Here is a 25,085-nt window from a genome sequence, read left to right as displayed (position 1 = left end):
CTCGGGGTGATGAGAGGTGTTGGGTTTGCGCCAGACATAGTGTTTTCCTTGATGGCCAAAAAGATAAATTTTAGTCTCATCTGACCAGAGTACCTTCTTCCATATGTTTGGGGAGTCTCCCACATGACTTTTGGCGAACACCAAGCATGCTTATTTTTTTTCTTTAACCTCTCTGGGATATGTGGGACACTAGCATCCAAAATCCAGAGAAAATGCAGAGCGCCAAATTCAAATAAATTACTGTAGAAATCAAACTTTCATGAAATCACACATGTAAGATACCAAATTAAAGCTACACGTGTTGTGAATCCAGCCAACATGTCAGATTACAAAAAGGCTTTTCGGTGAAAGCAAACAATGCTATTATCTAAGGATAGCACGATAGTAAACAAAAGAGAAAACATTTCAACCCTACAGGCGTGACACAAAACACAGAAATAAAAATATATAAATCATGCCTTACCTTTGACGAACTTCTTCTGTTGGCACTCCAATATGTCCCATAAACTTCACAAATGGTCCTTTTGTTCGATTAATTCCGTCCATATATATCCAAAATGTCCATTTATTTGGCGCGTTTGATCCAGAAAACACAGATTCCAACTTGACTACAAAATATCTCAGAAGTTACCTGTAAACTTTGCCAAAACATTTCAAACTACTTTTGTAATACAACTTTAGTTATTTTTTAAAGTAAATAATCGATAAAATTGAAGACGGGATGATCTGTGTTCAATACAGGAAGACAACAAACTGACGCTAGCTTTCTGGTTATGCGCCTCTATCAAACAGTACACATGAAGTGACCATCGATCAAGATGGCCGTACTTCTTCATTACACAAAGGAATAACCTCAACCAATTTCTAAAGACTGGTAACATCCAGTGGAAGCGGGAGGAACTGCAAGCAAGTCCCATAGAAATCTGGATTCCCAATGAAAATCCATTGAATAGAGAGTGATCTCAAAAAAATTGTTCAGAATGGTTTGTCCTTGGGGTTTCGTCTGCTACATAAGTTCTGTTTTACTCACAGACATGAGTCAAACCGTTTTAGAAACCTCAGTGTGTTTTCTATCCAAATCTACTAATAATCTGCAAATCTTATCTTCTGGGGATGAGTAGCAGGCAGTTGAATTTGGGCATGCTTTTTATCCAAAATTCCAAATACTTCCCCTATCCTAGAGAAGTTAAGCAATGGCTTTTTTCTGGCCACTCCTCCGTAAAGCCAAGCTCTGTGGAGTGTACGGTTTAAAATGGTCCAATGGACATATACACCCATCTCCACTCTGGAGCTTTGCAGCTCCTTCAGGGTTATCTTTGGTCTTTTTGTTGCCTCTCTGATTAATTAATAAAGTTTTGGTGGGCGGCCCTCTCTTGGCAGGTTTGTTGTGGTGCCATATTCTTCCCATTTTTTAATAATGGATTTAATGGCGCTCTGTGGGATGTTTAAAGTTTCAGATATTTTTTTATAAACCAACCCTGATCTGTACTTCTCCACAACTTTGTCCCTGACCTGTTTGGAGAGCTCCTTCGTCTTCATGGTGCCGCTTGCTTGGTAGTGCCCATTGCTTAGTGGTGTTGCGCACTCTGGGGCCTTTCAGAACAGGTGTAAATATACACTGAGATCACGAGGCAGATGATGTTACCCTTAGATTTCACATACAGTTGAAGTCGGAAGATAGAAAATACACTCAGTTTGGAGACATTAAAACTCATTTTTCAACCACTCCACAAATGTCTTGTTAACAAATCATAGTTTTGGCAAGTTGTTTAGGACATCTACTTTGTGCATGACACAAGTAATATTTCCAACAATTGTGTACTGACAGATTATTTCACTGTATCACAATTCCAGTGGGTCAGAAGTTTACATACACTAAGTTGACTGTGCCTTTAAACAGCTTGGAAAATTCCCGAAAATGATGTCATGGCTTTAGAAGCTTCTGATAGTCAATTCGAGGTGTACTTGTGGATATATTTCAAGGCCTACCTTCAAACTCAGTGCCTCTTTGCTTGACATCATGGGAAAATCAAAATAAATCAGCCAAGACCTCAGAAAAATAATTGTAGACCTCCACAAGTCTGGTTCATCCTTGGGAGCAATTTCCAAACGCCTGAAGGTACCACGTTCATCTGTACAAACAACAGTACGCAAGCATAAACACCATGCAACCATCATACCACTCAGGAAGGAGACTCGTTCGGTCTCCTAGAGATTAATGTACTTCGGTGCAAAAAGTGAAAATCAATCCCAGAACAACAGCAAAGGACCTTGTGAAGATGCTGGAGGAAACGGGTACAGAAGTATCTATATAAACAGTTAAACGAGTCCTATATCGACATAGCCCGGAAAGCAGCTCAGCAAGGAAGAAGCCACTGCTCCAAAACCACCATAAGAAAGCCAGACTATGGTTTGCAACTGCACATGGGGACGAAGATTGTACTTTTTGGAGAAATGTCCTCTGGTCTAATGAAACAAAAATAGAACTGTTTGGCCATAATGACTATCCTCATTTGGAGGAAAAAGGGGGAGGCTTGCAAGCCAAAGAACACCATACCAACTGTGAAGCTTGGGGTGCAGCATCATGTTGTGGGGGTGTTTTGCTGCAGGAGGGACTGGTGCATTTCACCAACAGATGGCATCATGAGGAAGGGAAATTATGTGGATATGTTGAAGCAACATCTCAAGACAAAAGTTAAAGCTGTCACAAATGGGTCTTCCAAATGGACAATGACCCCAAGCAGACTTTCAAAGTTGTGGCAAAATGGCTTAAGGACAACAAAATCAAGGTATTGGAGTGGCCATGACAAGCCCTGACCTCAATCCTATAGACAATTTGGGGCAGAAATGAAAAAGTGTGTGCCAGCATAGAAGCCTACAAACATGACTCAGTTACACGAGCTCTGTCAAGAGGAACTGGCCAGAATTCACCCAACTTGTGGGAAGCTTGTGGAAGGCTACCCGAAACGTTTAACCCAAGTTAAACAATTTAAAGGCAATGCTAGCAAATACTAATTGAGTGTATGTGAACTTCTGACACTGGGAATGTGATGAAAGAAATTAAATCTGAAATAATTCTCTTTTATTCTGATATTACACATTCTTAAAATAAAGTGGTGATTCTAACTGGCCTAAGACAGGGAATTTTTTGCTAGGATTAAATTTCAGGAATTGTGAAAAACTGAGTTTAAATGTATTTGTCTAAGGTGTATGTAAACTTCTGACTTCAAGTGTAGGTGGACTTTATTTAACTAACTATGTGACTGAAGGTTATTGGTTGCACCAGATCTTATTTAGGGGCTTCATAGCAAATGGAGTGAATACAGATGCACTCACCACTTTTCCGTTTTATATTTTTTAGAAACAAGTTCTTTATTTAATTTCACCTCACCAATTTCAACTTTTTTTTGTATGTCCATTACATGGAGTCCAAATAAAAATCTATTTAAGTTACAGGTTGTAATGCAACAGAACAGGAAATACGCCAAGGGGGATGAATACATTTGCAAGGCACTGTATTTCCCAATGTGTGGGTTTCTAGATTACTGCTGTGTTAAAATACTCAGATTATTCCTCACCACACTTTGGCCAACCACAATATATATATGTTACAATGAAGAGACAACTAAAAGGCCAAATTTTAATCAAAATAAATGGGTACAACTGGAAAGACCAATGGTCCCAGGAGATAGGTGTTGTCTCCAAGGTGTAGAAGACCTCCACACTGGTTTATTATGCAGTAAACCATTGAGAGAGTTTTGTACTTAAATGGTCATTTTTCCACATTGTCTTCAAGTATTTAGAGCTGAGGGAATGGGAAAAATCAATCTGTAAACATTGACTGTATGTAATATTAATGTAGTGATACAAAGACTTCAATTTAGGTTCCAACAAACGCTGAGTAGGAAAGAAGTTTCTCCTTTCAAATTAAAACAGAAAATAGAGCTGTCCATAGAGACATTTATTAACATGTAGAATCATTTACATGACACCTCACAATTTATTTGTCTACATACCTATTAAGTATAAGCTTGTATAACCGCCATATAACAATGGTGTTCTTTACAATCTTCTCAAAAAAGATGATATTTACGAGGAGAGCCTTGCTGTACCTGGGATGCTTGTAATGGAAGAAACCCGCTGAGCCCTAAAAAAACCCCACAACCTGTCACATTGTGATCGGAGACAGGCGCAGGAATAAGTAATGGGGGGTTTTATTACTCCACCCAAAAATACAACATGTCATGAAAAAGGAACGGAGCCCAAAACAAATACGTATATAAGGTACACAGGGATGTAAACCAAACAAAAGAGTGAGGGTTAACCTTTAATAATTACATGGGATGTGACCCGAAACAACAAGTGCACGTAGCATGAAAGCCGAAACAACAAAGCACAGGTACTCACAAGACCAACAGACATGGGAACAATGATTGACAAGGACAATGGGGAACAGAGGGCACATATATACACATCCTAATCAGGGGGAATGGAAACCAGGTGTGCGTAATGAGACAAGACAGTCCGGGGTTGGTGGTGATGATCCAGTTCAGTGACACCTAGAAGGCCGGTGACGTAGACCTCCGGAGCTGGTGAATGGAATGAGCAGAAGTACTGGGGGAATCCGTGACACAACCTTTACCTTTACACAGAAGATGCAACATTCTCATGCAGAATGAAGCCTTGACAAGGCCTCATGAATTGGTTTGGGATTAGTTTATGTGTGTGGAGGTTTGACAAGCATCCATATTAAGCTGAGTATCCATATTAAGGCTGCTGTTGTAAAATTGATGATGCACTCCTCCTAAGGCCATCCTGCTCAAACCACTTCCAATGATAAAATAGCAACAGGTGCAAGTTTGAAAATGAGGTAGTCAACATTTTTTTTAAATCCTTTATTTTGAACTTTAGGCTTATTTACCAGAATTGTGAAATACTGCATAATATGCAACTCATTACTTCAAGTCCCTCCAAAGTGTCAGATGATATGATGCATGGAAGTGTTACATTATCAAAGGGTTGTATATTACTCGTATTTTCTAAAGATGCGTGCTGAGATGGGAACTGTGTTCTCTTTTGTAGGTGATTCTAATGCTGACTAAGTACTTTGACTTCAGCCTTGGCAGTGTCACAGAGAGCTCTCTATGGAGGTAAGGATGGGTTAAATTCATCTCAGTTGATTTCTCTCTGGCTTTGATGTTCATGTTTAGGGCCACAAGTATTTCTTGAGCATGTGACCATGGGCCTGAGTGATTGCCTATCACATTGTTAGGAAAACTAATGGCACTTCTCATATTGAATGTTGGTTATATAGGTAACTGCCAAAATAAAGACAGACACGGTCTCTCTGTTTCTAGCTCCTAGCAAACTTTATTTTTTGTTATTTCTTACATTATTTGCTCAGAACGTCTCTTGTATTATTACCTACAGCTGAAAATAACTTTTGGATATTAAATCTGTGGTCACCCACCAGTATTTCGACCAGAAATTTGACTTCCCTGAAATGGATGCTGTATGTTTGAACTGCCCAAGGCAGCTCCATTCATCCCGGGGTCTGCACCAAAATGCTGACGAGTAAGAGGAAGAAGAAGTGGGGCCCTCGTCAGACTCAGACTCATGCATTACCATCCACCGGTTCCAAGTATATTACTCGCTAACGTTCAGTCCCTGGACATTAAAGTAGACGATCTCAGGGCGAGGATCTCCTTTCAGAGAGACATCAGGGACTGTAACATACTCTGTTTTACGGAATCATAGCTCTCTCCGGATATATTGTCCCCATCTATTCAGTCAGTTGGGTTCTCCGTCCATCATGCAGGCAGGAAGAAAGAACTTTCAGGGAAAAATATTGATGGAGGAGTATGTTTTATGATTTACAACTTGTGTAAACATACAGGAACTAAAGTCCTTTTGGTCTCCCAATCTGGAATACCTCACCATCAAATTACTGCATAAACTCCCGAGATAAGTTTCTTCATCATCACTGCCGTGTATGTTCTCCCCCAAGCCGACACGGCAATGACTTTCAGGGAACTACACTGGACTTTGTGCAAACTGGAAACCACATATTCTGAGGCAACATTTATTGTAGCTAGGGACTTTAATAATGGAGATCTGAGGAAAATTCTATCAACACATCTTCTGTGATACTCGTGCATCCAACACTCTGGATCGTTGCCACTCTCCCTTCTGGGGTGGCTACAAGGCCCTCCCCTGGCCTCTCTCCGGCAAATAAGATCACACCTCCATTCTGATCCTCCCCATCTATAGGCAGAAACCTAAGCAGGAATCACCCATGGTAAGGACTGTCAATTGTTGGTCTGAACTATCATAATCTACGCTTCAAGATTGTTTTGACAATGCGGACTGGGAAATGTTCTGGTTCGCCTCTGAGAATAGTATCTACGTATACACTGACTCAGAGACTGGGTTCATCAGGAAATACATAGAGGATGTTGTTCCCACTGTGATCCCACTGTGATAATCCAAACCAAAAACCAAGGATAGATGGCAGCATTTGCGCGAAACTGAAAGTGCAAACCACTGCATCTAACCACATCAAAGTGACTGGGAACATGGACGTACATAAGCAGACCAGCTATGACCTCCGTGAGGCAATCAAAGAGGCAAAACGACAGTACAAGGACAAAGTGGAGTCGCAATTCAATGGCTTAGACACAAGACGTATGTGGCAGGTGACTCCAGGCAATCAATGATTATAAAGGGAAAGCCAGTAAAGTCGCAGACATTGACACCTCATTGCCCGCTTCAAAGAAAACAGCACCGAGCTGCCGCTGTGGGCCACCGCAGCTCAAGAGGACTGTTAGCGCTCATTCTCCTTGTCTGACGTGTTAACCCTCGCAAGGCTGCCAGTCCAGGAGGTATCCTAAGCTGCATCCACAGAGCATGTGCAGACCAGCTGGCTGGAGTGTTTACAGACATATTCAATCTCTCCCTATCCCAGTATATTGTCCCCACTTGCTTCAAGATGGCCACCATCTGAAATAGTCCCTCCATGCTGACAGCGAGGTGAAAGCGCAACAGCACCTCTTCAACCTCATTGGGCTGAAGAAATGTTACTTGGCCCTTAATAAGACCCTCACTAACTTTTATGGATGCACCATAGAGAGCATTCTGTCGGGCTGGCAAATGCAACGTTTGCAACCAAAGGGCTCTCCATAGGGTGATGCAGTCAGCCAAACTCATCACCGGGGGCACACTGCCTGCCCTTCAGTACATTTACAGGAAGGCCAAGAAGATCATAAAGGACCTCAGCCACCTGAGCCACGGCCTATTCACCTCGCTAGCATCTAAAAGATGAAGACAGTACAGGTGCACCAAAGCTGGGACCGAGAGATTGTGAAACAGCTTCTATCTCCAGACCGTCAGGCTGCTAAACAGTCATCACTAGCCGGTCCCCGCCCGGTACTCTGCCCTAAACCTTAGACACTGTCACTAGCTGGCTACCATCCGCTACTCTACCCTATTCCTTAGAGATTGCTGCTCTATAGAGTAATTTAACACTGGTCACTTCAGAAATGTGTACATACAGTTTTACCCACTTTATATGTACACTATTTATACAAAATAACTGTATATTGTTTTACTTTTTGGATTATTTGTGTATTGTTTTGTATTGCTAGATATTACTGCCCTGATAGAAAACAAAAGCATTTCACTGCGATAACATCTGCAAATGGATGTACGCAACCAATAAACGTAATTTTTACAAGAGACTAGGAAGCAGAGAGCTAAGAAACAGAGACTGTACAGCTGGAATGTTTTGTTCAAATATTGCAAACTAGTACAGTATTGTATGTTACTGAATGTAGCATATTACACTTGAAGTATTTCTGACAACCAGAAAATGCACATTAGAAATGTGAAATATACAGTGAGGGAAAAAAGTATTTGATCCCCTGCTGATTTTGTACGTTTGCCCACTGATAAAGAAATTATCAGTCTATAATTTTAATGGTACGTTTATTTGAACAGTGAGAGACAGAATAACAACAAAACATTTATAAATTGATTTGCATTTTAATGAGGGAAATAAGTATTTGACCCCTCTGCAAAACATGACTTAGTACTTGGTGGCAAAACCCTTCGCAATCACAGAGGTCAGACGTTTCTTGTAGTTGGCACCAGGTTTGCACACATCTCAGGAGGGATTTTGTCCCACTCCTCTTTGCAGATCTTCTCCAAGTCATTAAGGTTTCGAGGCTGACGTTTGGCAACACGAACCTTCAGCTCCCTCCACAGATTTTCTATGGGATTAAGGTATGGAGACTAGCGAGGCCACTCCAGGACCTTAATGTGCTTCTTCTTGAGCCACTCCTTTGTTGCCCTGGCCATGTGTTTTGGGTCATTGTCATGCTGGAATACCCATCCATGACCCATTTTCAATGCCCTGGCTGAGGGAAGGAGGTTATCACCCAAGATTTGACGGTACATGGCCCCTTCCATTGTCCCTTTAATGCGGTGAAGTTGTCCTTTCCCCTTAGCAGAAAAACACCCCCAAAGCATACTTTCCACCTCCATGTATGATGGTGGGGATGGTGTTCTTGGGGTCATAGGCAGCATTCCTCCTCCCCGAAACACGGCGAGTTGAGTTGATGCCAAAGAGCTCCATTTTGGTCTCATCTGACACTTTCACCCAGTTGTCATCTGAATCATTCAGATGTTCAGTGGCAAACTTCAGACGGGCATGTATGTGTGCTTTCTTGAGCAGGGGGACCTTGCGGGCGCTGCAGGATTTCAGACCTTCACGGCATAGTGTGTTACCAATTGTTTTCTTGGTGACTATGGTCCCAGCTGCCTTGAGATCATTGACAAGATCCTTCCGTGTAGTTCTGGGCTGATTCCTCACTGTTCTCATTATCATTGCAATTCCACGAGGTGAGATCTTGCATGGAGCCCCAGGCCGAGGGAGATTGACAGTTATTTTGTGTTTCTTCCATTTGCGAATAATCGCACCAACTGTTGCCACCTTCTCTGCTTGGCGATGGTCTTGTAGCCCATTCCAGCCTTGTGTAGGTCTACAATCTTGTCCCTGACATCCTTGGAAAGCTCTTTGCTCTTGGCCATGGTGGAGAGTTTGGAATCTGATTGATTGATTGATTGCTTCGGTGGACAGGTGTCTTTTATACAGTTAACAAACTGAGATTAGGAGCACTCCCTTTAAGAGTGCGCTCCTAATCTCAGCTCGTTACCTGTATAAAAGACACATGGGAGCCAGAAATCTTTCTTATTGAGAGGAGGTCAAATACTTACTTCCCTCATTAAAATGCAAATCAATTTATAACATTTTTGACATGCATTTCTGGATTTTTTGTTGTTGTTATTCTGTCTATCACTGTTCAAATAAATCTACCATTAAAATTATAGACTGATCATTTCTTTATCAGTGGGCAAACGTACAAAATCAGCAGGGGATCAAATACTTTTTTCCCTCACTGTAGATGCTTCTGTAAATGGTTTATGACTCCATACAGCTCATTTTTCTAATATGATTATGTAACTGTATCCAACTCCACCACAGTTGTTATCAAACTCGTTTTTTTATGATAGTACTGAGATACAGGGTTGGTATTTATAATGGTCATTATGGTGTCAACATTTTAGGAGACTTGAATACTGAATGTTTTACTTTTACGACAAATCATATAATTCTCTTGCATATATCCATGTTTATTCTGATAATGAAACAGTTCTCTATTCAACTGGCAAATTGTGTTGTATTATTTCCTGTTTTAATTTTCTGCTTGCCCGCATAGCCATAGGTATTATCATTGATATTGCTCCGTGCTCTCATTCTCACCATTAACATCAGAATAACACATTTTTTTTAATCCCATAATTGAATTCTAGGTCAATAGACTATGGAACCACATATGAGAAACTTAATGAAAAGGTGGGACCAAAAACATTACTAAGCTACTTGTACGTGAGTCCGAATAACAAACGAAAGGTATGTCCTTGTACATGTATCTGCTCTTACCATGTACCATACCATTACCATATCTGTTTGCTGTCCTTAACCCTTACAAAAAAACACATGTCAAATTTGCTGTTTCGTATATGAAAGCATATTTTCAAATAGCATACTTAATGTAAATCCGGGACACTCAAATCAGATTCATATGTTACATACTGTATGATAAGGTTACAGAAGATAGAAGGTTACTTCAGGCAAAAAACTAAAGTATGGTGGTTGGTCAGGGTGGATGGGTAGGCGTATAACGCGAATGTCTAACAACACAATCTGTTCCAATCTCATCATGGACAGCTTTAGCATTTTAGCTAATTAGCAACTTTGAAACTACTCACTATTTTTAGCTACTTTGCAAATTCTTAGCATGTTAGCTAACCTTTCCCCTAACTTTAACCCTTTAACCTAACCCTAACCTTAATCCCTAACCCTAAACCCTAGCCTAGCTAACGTTAGCCACCTAGCTAACAGCATTGGAATTTGTAACATATCATATGAATTGTAATTCGTAACATATGATACAAAATGGATGATAGACATCCACAAATGAATACATAGCACACGAAACATAACATATCATGCTATTTTGAGTGTCCCGGATTTACATTTACTATGTCACATCTACCTCTGAGTCCAAGTGAAACTTCACGTGTCTGAAAACCACGTGTCTGTTTTTCCCACATTACATTTTCCATGTGAAATGTCACACACGTCCAAAAACCATACGTGTCTTGCCAGTCAAAATTTCACGTAGCATTACATTTTTCAAGTGATTTGTTCACACATGTTCGAAAACCTTACGTGTTCTTTTGCATGTATTCTATTCACGTGATTTTTTTCATGTGTTTGTTTTTAAAGGGAAAACTCATAACTATAGTATAATTAGCAAGTTTAATCATTACGGACTTGAATGGATAAGGATAATTATTGCTAAATGTTGTGATTTATAAATCTCTCCTTTCGTCTCCTGACCCGTCCTCTCTCATCTCAGATCATGTTACTGACCGACCCAGAGGTGGAGAGCAGCCTGCTCATTAGTCTTGATGAGGGCGCATCCTATCAGAGGTACCACTTAGCCTTCGACATCCTCAGCCTCCTCTTCCACCCCGAGCAGGAGGACTGGATCCTGGCTTACGGCCATGACCAGAAGGTAAAGAGAAACCGGTCAATTATAACAGAGGAGTGAGGAGGGGCGAGAAAACACACACAACTTGATTGAGGTAAGGGTCTTGTTAATTCCAGTGAGTCTATTGACCTTATTGGCTTTAACAAGATGTTTACTTCAACCGTAGCTGTGTGCTCCACACTTCTGCCTGTTCTTTTATTAGCATCATTGTCTTCCAGTGGGGAAAGCACCTCCCATCTCTTAGTAGCCGACACATCAATGTGCTCTGTTCAGAATAGTCGACTTAGTTAATGTCCCAAAAAGGAGACTGAGACCACGCTTATTATTCCCAAGGAGAACCAAACTGTTTGTTTAACTCAACATAACAGAGATCAAACTCTCCCCTCCCATCCTACTGAAAGACTTGATTATGAGAGAGAGTGCAGTAAAAGGCTGAAAAGTAAGATAAATGGTGAGGGGGAGAGATGAGATGCTTTATTGAGAGCCATCAATATGGTCGACGTGAAGAAGCTGGGGAGAAGTTATCCCTGAGTTTACTCCATATCTTTATGTTAATATAAATGTGTGATTGTTTTCCTCTCTGTATGGTTTCCTTCTTCTGTTTCTGCTTTTATATTAATTAATTGATTTGCTGTCTTTTACTGTGCAATAGTATTGTACACAACAAATTTATTGTACAACAGTTCCCTATGTGTGATGTGCTCTAAAATGAAGTAAAACAGCCCTAATCTGCTGAAAGAGGGAGGTCACTAGCATAATACAAAGGGAATTTATCCTGTCTAGGACAAACGTTCAGCTAACGGAATCCCACCCCAACATTCCGCTGAAAATTCAAAAATATTTTTTAGAAATATTTTACTTTCACACATTAACAAGTCCAATACAGCAAATGAAAGATAAACATCTTGTTAATCTACCCATCATGTCCGATTTTAAAAATGTTTTACAGTGAAAACACAACATACATTTATGTTAGATCACCACCAAATCCCCAAAAACACACAGCCATTTTTCCCAGCCTAAGATAGTCACAAAAGCAGAATTAGAGATAAAATGAATCACTAACCTTTGATAATCTTCATCAGATGACACTCATAGGACATCATGTTACACAATGCATTTATGTTTTGTTCGATAATATGCATATTTATATCCACATATCTCGGTTTACATTGGCACCATGTTCAGAAATGCCTCCAAAATATCCGGAGTAATTACAGAGAGTAACGTCATAGAAATACAGAAATACTCATCATAAACATTGACGAAAGATAAATGTTTTACATATAATTAAAGATACACTGGTTCTTAATGCAACCGCTGTGTCAGATTTTTTTTCAACTCTACGAAAAAAGCATACCATGCAATAATCTGAGAAGGCGCTCAGAGGTACACAACATTTCTCCGCCATGTTGGAGTCAACAGAAATACAAAATTACATCATAAATATACCCTTACCTTTGATGATCTTTCATCAGAATGCTGTGCAATGAATCGTTGTTTTGTTTGATAATGTCCATTACTAGTGTCCAATTAGCTACTTTTGCTAGCACGTTTAGCTCACATGTCGAAAAGCTGGCACCGGTCCAGGCGAACTCGGACGAAAACTTCAAAAAGTTATATTCCAGGTCGAATAAACTGGTTAAACTAAGTAGAGAATCATTCTTCAGGATGTTATTATCATATATATCCAATAACGTTCCAACCAGAGCATTCGTTTTTGTCTACAGAGTAATGGAACGCAAGGCGATATAATAAGTAACCAGGAACTGGCAATCTGCCAGAGCAGTGACTCAAATAGCTGCCATCCGGTCCCACGTTACACTAGAGGCTTCATTCCACGTTCTACTGACTGTTGACATCTAGTGGAAGGCGTAGGAAGTGCGAACAGATCCATATCTTATTTGGATGTGAAAAGGCGATGAGTTGAAAATCAACCTGCCCCAGAATTTCCACTTCCTGTTTGAAAATTTGCCTGCCTTATGAATTCTGTTATACTCACAGACATAATTCAAACAGTTTTAGAAACTTCTATCCAATAGTAATAATAATATGCATATATTAGCATCTGGGACAGAGTAGGAGGCAGTTCACTATGGGCACACTATGGGCACACAATTCATCCAAAGTGGAAATGCTGCCCAAGTGTGTCATTTTATAATGTCAAATAGGGACAAATCCTATGGCCATAGACAGGTACCACTGGGAGCCAAAACGAGCATGTCATTAAAAAAAAAATATGTCTCTCGCTATCTCTCTCAAATAGTCACAAGGCATTAAATCATGAACTCTAGTTAAAATATAAAGTACTATTTTCAAGCCTGCTTTAAAGATTCAGCTGTACAGCACTCATAACAAAAACAATCAAAGTGTTCTGAAGTGCAAAAAGTGAAAAAACAAAGCAATATAATTGAAATGTTGAATGACCCTCCATGAGACATAGATGACAGTCCCTACAATGGAGGGAGAGAATTCTCCAGGTCTAATGTTTCCTTCGTTTTAACTCTTAGTTTTAACTCTGGAATAAAATGTTATTCTTTCTCTTCTGATTTTTTAAACTATAGGATGTTCTTTTCTTGCAGCTGTACGTCTCTGTTGAATTTGGAAGAAGATGGCAGCTCGTGCATGAGAGTGTAGTCCCCAACAGATTTTACTGGTGAGAGTAAAAATCTCTTTCGATCATCATTGGACACATACTTCAAGTCTCTGTAATACAATATTCATAGAAAACAAAGTACCACTCTTTCCTCTACTGACAGCATTTTGAACTGATAGCCCATCAGAATTGACACAATTAATTTAATCTCAAGAAGTACCTGCTAGTACCGGAGTTGAACTCAATAGATGGCATATACAGTGGCTTGTGAAAATATTCAGCCCCTTGGCATTTTTCCTATTTTGTTGCCTTACAACCTGGCATTAAAATATATATTTTTTTGGAGGGGGGGGTTGTATCATTTGATTTACACAACATGCCTACCACTTTGAAGATGCAAAATATGTTTAATTGTGAAACAATCAAGAAATAAGACAAAAAATGTTTAACATGAGCGTGCATAACTATTCATTCACCCCCCCAAAGTCAATACTTTGTAGAGTCACCTTTTGCAGCAATTACAGCTGCAAGTCTCTTGGGGTATGGCTCTATAAGCTTGGCACATCTAGCCACAGGAATTTTTGCCCAGTCTTCAAGGCAAAACTGCTCCAGCTCCTTCACGTTAGATGGGTTCCGCTGGTGTACAGCGATATTTAAGTCATACCACAGATTCTCAATTGGATTGAGGTCTGGTCTTTGACTAGGCCAGTCCAGTACATTTAAATGTTTCCCCTTAAACCATTCAAGTGTTGCTTTAGCCTTATGCTTAGGGTCATTGTCGTGCTGGAAGGTGAACCTCCGTGCCAGTCTCAAACCTCTGGAAGACTGAAACAGGTTTCCCTCAAGAATTTTCCTGTATTTAGTGCAATCCATCATTCCTTCAATTCTGACCAGTTTCCCAGTCCCTGCCGATGGAAAACATCCCCACAGCATGATGCTGCCACCACCATAGCGTTTTCCTTGTTGGCCAAAAATATCTGGCCACTCTTCCATAAAGCCCAGCTCTGTGGAGTGTGCGGCTTAAAGTGGTCCTATGGACAGATACTCCAATCTCTGCTGTGGAGCTTTGCAGCTCCTTCAGGGTTATCTTTGGTCTCTTTGTTGCCTCTCTGATTAATGCCCTCCTTGCCTGGTCTGTGAGTTCTGTTGGGCGGCCCTCTCTTGGCAGGTTTGTTGTGGTGCCATATTCTTTCCATTTTTTAATAATGGACTTAATGGTGCTCCGTGGGATGTTCAAAGTATCAAATCTTTTTTTATAATCCAACCCTGATCTGTACTTCTCCACAACTTTGTCCCTGATCTGTTTGGAGAGGTCCTTGGTCTTCATGGTGCCGCTTGCTTGGTGGTGCCCCTTGCTTAGTGGTGTTGCGGACTCTGGGGTCTTTCAGAACAGGTGTGTAAAATACATTTTAACTCAGTTTTTCACAATACCTGACATTTAATCGAAGTAAAAATCCCCTGTCCTAGGTCAGTTAGGGTCACCACTTTATTTTAAGAATGTGAAATGTCAGAATAATAGTTGAGAGAATTATTTATTTTTATTTATTTCCCAGTGGGTCAGAAGCTTACATACACTCAATTAGTATTTGGTAGCATTGCCTGTAAATTGTTTAACTTGGGTCAAACGTTTCAGGTAGCCGTCTACAAGCTTCCCACAATAAGTTGGGTGAATTTCGACCCATTCCTCCTTACAGAGCTGGTGTAACTGAGTCAGGTTTGTAGGCCTCCTTGCTCACACAAGCTTTTTCAGTTCTGCCCCAAATTGTCTATAGGATTGAGGTCAGGCCTTGGGATGGCCACTCCAATACCTTGACTTTGTTGTCCTTACGCCATTTTGCCACAACTTTGGAAGTATGCTTGGGGTCATTGTCCATTTGGAAGACCCATTTGCGACCAAGCTTTATCTTCCTGACTGATGTCTTGAGATTTTGCGTCAATAAATCCACATAATTTCAGTCCTCATGATGCCATCTATTTTGTGAAGTGCACCAGTCGCTCTTGCAGCTAAGCACCCCCACAACATGATGCTGCCGTCCCCGTGCTTCACGGTTGGGATGGTGGTCTTCAGCCTGCAAGCCTCCCCCTTTTCCTCAAAATGACGATAGTCATTATGGCAAAACGGTTCTATTTTTGTTTCATCAGACCGGTGGACATTTCTCCAAAAAGTATTATCTTTGTCCCCATGTGCAGTTGCAAACTGTAGTCTGGCTTTTTTGTGGCGGTTTTGGAGCAGTGGCTTCTTCCTTGCTGAGCGGCCTTTCAGGTTATGTCGTTAAAGGACTCGTTTTACTGTGGATATAGATACTTTTGTACCTGTTTCCTACAGCATCTTCACAAGGTAATTTGCTGTTGTTCTGGGATTGATTTGCACTTTTCGCACCAAAGTACGTTTTTCTCCAGGAAACAGAACGTGTCTCCTTCCTGAGCGGTATGACGGCTGCGTGATCCAAGGGTGTTCATACTTGCGTACTGTTGTTTGTACAGATGAACGTGATACCTTCGTGATACCTTCGATACCTTCGGGTGTTTGAAAATTACTGGATGAACCAGACTTGTGGAGGTCTACAATTTTTTCTGGGGTCTTGGCTGATTTCTTTTGATTTTCCCATGATGTCAAGCAAAGAGGCACTGAGTTTGAAGGTAGGCCTTGAAATACATCCACAGGAACACCTCCAATTATCTCAAATGATGTCAATTAACCTATCAGAAGCTTCTAAAGCCATGACTTCATTTTCTGGGAAAAAAAATTCTGTCAACTTAGTGTATGTGACCTTCTGACCCACTGGAATTGTGATACAGTGAATTATAAGTGAAATAATCTGTCTGTAAACAATTGTTGGACAAATGACTTGTGCCATGCACAAAGTAGATGTCCTAACCGGCTTGCCAGAACTGTAGTTTGTTAAAAAGAAGTTTGTGGATTGGTTGAAAAACACATTTTAATGACTCCAACCTAAGTGTATGCAAACTTCCGACTTCAAATCTATATATGCTGAAATCACGTGACACTTGGATTGCACACAGGTGGACTTTATTTAACTAATTATGTGACATCTTAAGGTAATTGGTTGCACCACATCTTATTTATTGTCTTCATAGCAATGGGGGTGAATACATATGCACGCACCAATTTTATGACATTTTTTTTATTCTTTAGAATTTTTTGAAGCACGTTATTTTTTTCATTTCAGTTCACCAATTTGGACCATTTTGTGTATGTCCATTACATGAAATCCAAATTAAAATCTATTTAAATTACAGGTTATAATGCAATAAAATAGGAAAAATTCCATCGGGGATGAATACTTTTGCAAGGCACTGTAGTAGATACAAGTATGGTCCTGATGAACACATGAATAGATATTTGTACACTATTTTTTCAAGTTCCAACTGTTGTGCTTAAGAAATAATGTATTTAGTAATGGTCTCTAATCTACACTATTTGCAAGACATATAACAACTTAATGCAGTAGTGCCTGTTGCCAGATAATTATAATATTAATGTGTTTTTGTTAAACATAATATTTTTTATTTTACAAGGAAGCAAGGGAGATTAATACTTTTTGGGTGATCATGTTACGGGGTGCGTGAATGAGGACCCAAAAGCGAATCAACTTAAACAGAGCTTCTTTAATTACCAAACATAGGTAGGCTCAGATGGACCGGCAGATTCTGACAGGACAGGACAAGGTTACAGCAAACATGATGACAGTCTGGTTCAGGCATGAATGACACAAACAAACAAGAATCCGACAAGGACAGGAGCAGAAACAGAGAGAGATATAGGGACCTAATCAGAGGGAAAAAGGGAACAGGTGGGGAACGGGGTGAATGGGTAGTTAGAGGAGACAAGGGACAGCTGGGGGAAAGCGGGGGAGAAAAGGTAACCTAACACGACCAGCAGAGGGAGACAGGGTGAAGGGAAAGGACAGAGACAAGACAACATGACAGTACATGACAGTACCCCCCCACTCACCGAGCGCCTCCTGGCGCACTCGAGGAGGAAACCTGGCGGCAACGGAGGAAATCATCAATCAGCGCACGGTCCAGCACGTCCCGAGAGGGAACCCAACTCCTCTCCTCAGGACCGTACCCCTCCCAGTCAACTAGGTACTGATGACCACGGCCCCGAGGACGCATGTCCAAGATTTTACGGACCCTGTAGATAGGTGCGCCCTCGACAAGGATGGGGGGGGGGGGGGGGAAGACGAGCGGGGGCGCGAAGAACGGGCTTAACACAGGAGACATGGAAGACCGGGTGGACGCGACGAAGATATCGCGGGAGAAGAAGTCGCACTGCGACAGGATTAATGACCTGAGAGATACGGAATGGACCAATGAACCGCGGGGTCAACTTGCGAGAAGCCGTCTTAAGGGGAAGGTTCTGAGTGGAGAGCCAAACTCTCTGACCGCGACAATATCTAGGGCTCTTCGTTCTACGCTTATTAGCAGCTCTCACAGTCTGCGCCCTATAACGGCAAAGTGCAGACCTGACCCTCTTCCAGGTGCGCTCGCAACGTTGGACAAAAGCCTGAGCGGAGGGGACGCTGGACTCGGCGAACTGAGATGAGAACAACGGAGGCTGGTACCCGAGGCTACTCTGAAAAGGAGATAGCCCGGTCGCAGACGAAGGAAGCGAGTTGTGGGCGTATTCTGCCCAGGGGAGCTGTTCTGACCAAGACGCAGGGTTGCGAAAAGAAAGACTGCGTAAGATGCGACCAATAGTCTGATTGGCCCGTTCTGCTTGACCGTTAGACTGGGGGTGAAAGCCGGAAGAGAGACTGACGGAAGCCCCAATCAAACGGCAAAACTCCCTCCAAAATTGAGACGTGAATTGCGGACCTCTGTCCGAAACGACGTCTGACGGAAGGCCATGAATTCTGAAAACATTCTCGATGATGATTTGTGCCGTCTCTTTAGCAGAAGGAAGCTTAGCAAGGGGAATGAAATGAGCCGCCTTAGAGAACCTATCGACAACCGTAAGAATAACAGTCTTCCCCGCTGACGAAGGCAGTCCGGTGACAAAATCTAAGGCGATGTGAGACCACGGTCGAGAGGGAATAGGAAGCGGCCTGAGACGGCCGGCAGGAGGAGAGTTACCGGACTTAGTCTGCGCGCAGACCGAACAAGCAGCCACGAAACGACGCGTGTCATGCTCCCGGGTGGGCCACCAGAAACGCTGGCGAATGGAAGCAAGCGTACCCCGAACGCCAGGGTGGCCGGCTAACTTGGCAGAGTGAGCCCACTGAAGAACGGCCAGACGAGTAGGAACGGGAACGAAAAGAAGGTTCCTAGGACAAGCGCGCGGCGACGGAGTTTGAGAGAGTGCTTGCTTTACCTGCCTCTCAATTCCCCAGACAGTCAACCCGACAACACGCCCCTCAGGGAGAATCCCCTCGGGGTCAGTGGAGGCTACTGAAGAACTGAAGAGACGAGACAAAGCATCAGGCTTGGTGTTCTTAGAGCCCGGACGATAAGAAATCACGAACTCGAAACGAGCGAAAAACAGCGCCCAACGCGCCTGACGCGCATTAAGTCGTTTGGCAGAACGGATGTACTCAAGGTTCCTATGGTCAGTCCAAACGACAAAAGGAACGGTTGCCCCCTCCAACCACTGTCGCCATTCGCCTAGGGCTAACCGGATGGCGAGCAGTTCGCGGTTACCCACATCATAGTTACGTTCCGACGGCGACAGGCGATGAGAAAAATACGCGCATGGGTGGACCTTGTCGTCAGAGAGGGAGCGCTGAGAAAGGATGGCTCCCACTCCCACCTCTGACGCGTCAACCTCGACAACGAACTGTCTAGAGACGTCAGGTGTAACAAGGATAGGAGCGGATGTAAAACGATTCTTGAGGAGATCAAAAGCTCCCTGGGCGGAAACGGACCACTTAAAGCACGTCTTGACAGAAGTAAGGGCTGTGAGAGGAGCTGCCACCTGACCGAAATTACGGATGAAACAACGATAGAAGTTCGCGAAGCCGAGAAAGCGCTGCAGCTCGACGCGTGACTTAGGGACGGGCCAATCAATGACAGCTTGGACCTTAGCGGGATCCATCTTAATGCCTTCAGCGGAAATAACAGAACCGAGAAATGTGACGGAGGAGGCATGAAACGTGCACTTCTCAGCCTTCACAAAAAGACAATTCTCTAAAAGGCGCTGGAGGACACGTCGAACGTGCTGAACATGAATCTGGAGTGACGGTGAAAAAATCAGGATATCGTCAAGGTAAACGAAAACAAAGATGTTCAGCATGTCTCTCAGGACATCATTGACTAATGCCTGAAAGACAGCTGGAGCGTTAGCGAGGCCGAAAGGAAGAACCCGGTATTCAAAGTGCCCTAACGGAGTGTTAAACGCCGTCTTCCACTCGTCCCCCTCCCTGATGCGCACGAGATGGTAAGCGTTACGAAGGTCCAACTTAGTGAAAAACCTGGCTCCCTGCAGGATCTCGAAGGCTGAAGACATAAGAGGAAGCGGATAACGATTCTTCACTGTTATGTCATTCAGCCCTCGATAATCTATGCAGGGGCGCAGAGACCCGTCCTTCTTCTTGACAAAAAAAAACCCCGCTCCGGCGGGAGAGGAGGAGGGGACTATGGTACCGGCGTCAAGAGCTACAGACAAATAATCTTCGAGAGCCTTACGTTCGGGAGCCGACAGAGAGTATAGTCTACCCCGGGGGGGGGTGGTTCCCGGAAGGAGATCAATACTACAATCATACGACCGGTGTGGAGGAAGAGAGGTGGCCCTGGACCGACTGAACACCGTGCGCAGATCGTGATATTCCTCCGGCACCCCTGTCAAATCACCAGGCTCCTCCTGTGAAGAAGAGACAGAGGAAACAGGAGGGATAGCAGACATTAAACATTTCACATGACAAGAGACGTTCCAGGAGAGGATAGAATTACTAGACCAATTAATGGAAGGATTATGACAAACTAGCCAGGGATGGCCCAAAACAACAGGTGTAAAAGGTGAACGAAAAATTAAAAAAGAAATGGTTTCACTATGATTACCAGAAACAGTGAGGGTTAAAGGTAGCGTCTCACGCTGAATCCTGGGGAGAGGACTACCATCCAGGGCGAACAAGGCCGTGGGCTCCTTTAACTGTCTGAGAGGAATGTCATGTTCCCGAGCCCAGGTCTCGTCCATAAAACAGCCCTCCGCCCCAGAGTCTATTAAGGCACTGCAGGAAGCTGACGAACCGGTCCAGCGTAGATGGACCGACAAGGTAGTGCAGGATCTTGAAGGAGAGACAGGAGTAGTAGCGCTCACCAGTAGCCCTCCGCTTACTGACGAGCTCTGGCCTTTTACTGGACATGAAGTGACAAAATGACCAGCGGAACCGCAATAGAGACAGAGGCGGTTGGTGATTCTCCGTTCCCTCTCCTTAGTCGAGATGCGGATACCTCCCAGCTGCATGGGCTCAGCACCCGAGCCGGCAGAGGAAGATGGTAGTGATGCGGAGAGGGAGGCGACGGAGAGCGCGAGCTCCTTTCCACGAGCTCGGTGACGAAGATCAACCCGTCGCTCAATGCGAATAGCGAGTTCAATCAAGGAATCCACGCTGGAAGGAACCTCCCGGGAGAGAATCTCATCCTTTACCTCTGCGCGGAAACCCTCCAGAAGACGAGCGAGCAAGGCCGGCTCGTTCCAGCCACTGGAGACAGCAAGAGTGCGAAACTCAATAGAGTAGTCTGTTATGGATCGATTGCCTTGACATAGGGAAGACAGGGCCCTGGAAGCCTCCTCCCCAAAAACAGATCGATCAAAAACCCGTATCATCTCCTCCTTAAAGTCTTGATACTGGTTAATACACTCAGCCCTTGCCTCCCAGATTGCCGTGCCCCACTCACGAGCCCGTCCAATAAGGAGAGATATGACGTAGGCGACACGAGCAGTGCTCCTGGAGTAAGTGTTGGGCTGGAGAGAAAACACAATATCACACTGGGTGAGGAACGAGCGGCATTCAGTGGGCTCCCCAGAGTAACACGGCGGGTTATTGATTCTGGGCTCCGGAGATTCGAAAGCCCTGGAAGTGGCCGGTGGATCGAGGCGGAGATGGTGAACCTGTTCTGTGAGGTTGGAGACTTGGGTGGCCAGGGTCTCAACGGCATGTCGAGCAGCAGACAATTCCTGCTTGTGTCTGCCTAGCATCGCTCCCTGGATCTCGACGGCTGAGTGGAGAGGATCCGAAGTCGCTGGGTCCATTCTTGGTCGGATTCTTCTGTTACGGGGTGCGTGAATGAGGACCCAAAAGCGAATCAACTTAAACAGAGCTTCTTTAATTACCAAACATAGGTAGGCTCAGATGGACCGGCAGATTCTGACAGGACAGGACAAGGTTACAGCAAACATGATGACAGTCTGGTTCAGGCATGAATGACACAAACAAACAAGAATCCGACAAGGACAGGAGCAGAAACAGAGAGAGATATAGGGACCTAATCAGAGGGAAAAAGGGAACAGGTGGGGAACGGGGTGAATGGGTAGTTAGAGGAGACAAGGGACAGCTGGGGGAAAGCGGGGGAGAAAAGGTAACCTAACACGACCAGCAGAGGGAGACAGGGTGAAGGGAAAGGACAGAGACAAGACAACATGACAGTACATGACAGATCAGGTAGCTTTTAATGTTTTGATAAATAACACCATTTGGACAACATCATCTCTTAAAGTGGATAACTCAATTAGAATACCTTAATTCATATATCACATTTACTAATATTGGGACTAAAATTAGACAAACGTATTTCGCAAACTTTGTCACTTGCGAACAAATGATGATGAATTTCTTTTTAGCCCAAAACTGGAGCAACAGAAAGATGTAGTGGAAGCAATGTACCATCAAGTTAAAGCCATTATTGGCCTCTTGTTCTAAACAGTTGATATATTTGCCCTAAGATTTCCTGGTGGAGATGATACAACAGTAGAGCTGGATACAAAATTGAGTAATACATTAGTTTCTTAATTAGTCATATGATGAATTCATTCTAGTTTACAATTACTTATCAACCTGTGGTAACATTGGTAACATATTTACAGTATGTGTGTGTTGTGTATGGAGGTACAGTATATTTACAGGTTGTGCGTATAGACGGGTTGGTTGTTTAGCAACAATACCTTCTGTACACGTGCTCAACTAGGGGGCAAAACAGTGTTGGCTTAGATTGTTGACATGTTTTAACTATATTTAGTCTCCAAATGTTTGTTGAAAACGTAAATACATTTGCACAATGAGCACTTGTTGTCTCTCAAGTACATTGTTACAGTTGTTGGTTAGCTAGCTAGCAAATTTGATCCATGTTAGCATTGAAAGCAATTCACTCAAAACAAGACATTGTATCAAGAACATGATAAAACTAGCTGAAACGAGCCACATACAATTACCCACATGGCATCTTTTAATATTGTTGCTAGCTATCTGACCGTTCAGAATCATAACAAAGCATGGCTTCTATAGACGGGAATATTACATTCAGGTAGGGCATGCATATTTCGTCAAGGACAAAATACAGGTAATATTTTCAGTTAATATACACGTAAAATATTTTGCTGCTTCACATACTGCAGTTTATGTTACAATAGCCTCAACTTGGCAGAGTTACACCATCAACCTGATAACGAGCAGCATAGCTCACACAATGCAGGCATGTAGTCCATACATTCCGGAGTGATAGAAGAACATAGAAGCAGCCTATCTAAGAACATGTGGCTGCTGTTCTCCAATAGAAGATGATGAAGTATTTGACAGAAAGACCATTAGAAAAAGATGGAGCAGAAAGACAATTACGGAGTGCTGAGGGAAGCAAGATGGGCCCTTTTTTTTATTATGTCTTAGACACTGACACCTTGGAATGTGAGGAGAAACCCATCTTCTTCCACACTTAGCTGCTATTAATGCAACAAGGGGTCACACTTGTCACTCCACACTTAACCGCTGCTTCCCAGTCGTGGCTCTTTTGAAAGAGCATGAAATGGCTCCGAAGTACCTTCCCCTTGAATTACCACACAGGCCCAGTGATTGAAGGGGTCATGTTTGTGGGAAATGTTTGTTGTCATTGTTATATTTTCAAAGAGAAAGGGATCAACGTTTCATGCAGCTAGGTTCCCTATTATAATTGAATTGAATCAAAATGGAAATCACAAACATTGTTTTCCTTCAAATGTTTTCCAACATGACTTTGTCCTCTCTAGAAAGCTGATGTTTTAATAGCGCAATTGAACAAAGGGGTTGACATTTGTGAATGAGTATCCCTGGTCACTCACTTGTTTTAGGACTTTTATGACAGGATCCTTTTGGAATAGATGAAAACAAACAGAATGATTATTCATGTTTCCCATACAGTTTGACCTCAGCGTGCCTTTCTTCATCTTGTTAAACAGATGATTTATTGAATCACAAGGCACACCTACAGCATACTCTTCAATTAAGATATCATATCTGGATCATGAGATAAATTCACACATCATTGACGAAAATGTTCAAATCATGAATTAACTGATACTACTACAAATCCACAAATACTTACCATATGATGTACATATCATAATTGGATAGATGTTTTGCTATGTTCCTCAGTTGCCTCTCCTGTCCCCACAGGTCAAAACTGGGTTTGGACCAAGAGCCAGGAATGATTCACTTGGAGACCAGTGTTTCTGATAGACGTGAGTCATCACCACATCTATGACATCTTATTTGAGGACTTTATTATAGGGATTCTTGGGCTTATTTTCACACACAAGTGACATTTTCTATCTGCTAAACAGCCTTTACAGCAGGGTTCCCCAACTGCCAGCCAACGGGGCAGACTTGCAGTCTACAAATTATTTGTTATTTTATTCCAGCCCCAGACTATCCGCTCAAGAAAAAAAACTGCCTGAGGCTTAATCTAGTTGATGATCCCAGCTTTACAGGGTGCTTCCCACAGTTGTGACAAGTTGGCTGGATGTCCTTTGAGTGGTTTACCATTCTTGATTAACACGGGAAACTGTTGAGCATGGAAAACTCAGCAGTGTTGCAGTTCTTGACACTTTGTCTTGCCTATTCATCCTCTGAATGGCACACATAAACAATCCATGTCTCAACTGTCTCAAGACTTAACCTGTCTCCTCCCCTTCATCTACACTGATTGAAGTGGATTGAACAAGTGACATCAATAAGGGATAATTGCTTTCGCTTGGATTCACCTGGTCAGTTTATGTCATAGAAAGAGCAGGTGTTATTCTAGTACGGTACAGTAGAACGCAGAAGGTGCAATTTCAAAATTGGGTAGTGCATAATCAGTTCCTCTCGTTATGTTAGTCATTGCATACCATAGAGAGTTATCCCATGTCAGCTAATGCTTTTTTATTTCGTTTTTTTTTTGCC

At 42.6% G+C, this 25,085-nt stretch overlaps 1 protein-coding gene across 1 annotated transcript in view; it reads left to right on the top strand.

Annotated features, from left to right (window-relative positions):
• Positions 1 to 25,085, top strand: part of LOC110502477 (VPS10 domain-containing receptor SorCS1-like) — a 110,036-nt gene that overhangs the window by 31,752 nt on the left and 53,199 nt on the right. The window contains exons 2-6 of the mRNA XM_021580517.2: positions 5,083 to 5,150; positions 9,871 to 9,970; positions 10,983 to 11,141; positions 13,700 to 13,773; positions 24,318 to 24,382. Coding sequence (XP_021436192.2) covers positions 5,083 to 5,150; positions 9,871 to 9,970; positions 10,983 to 11,141; positions 13,700 to 13,773; positions 24,318 to 24,382 — 466 coding nt within the window. The remainder of the gene's footprint in view (positions 1 to 5,082; positions 5,151 to 9,870; positions 9,971 to 10,982; positions 11,142 to 13,699; positions 13,774 to 24,317; positions 24,383 to 25,085) is intronic.

Source organism: Oncorhynchus mykiss, chromosome 23 (genome assembly GCF_013265735.2).
Source record: "Oncorhynchus mykiss isolate Arlee chromosome 23, USDA_OmykA_1.1, whole genome shotgun sequence".
NCBI classification, from domain to species: Eukaryota; Metazoa; Chordata; class Actinopteri; order Salmoniformes; family Salmonidae; genus Oncorhynchus; species Oncorhynchus mykiss.
Note: the sequence above shows the minus strand (reverse complement) of the source record. Positions and strands in the feature narration are given on the sequence as shown.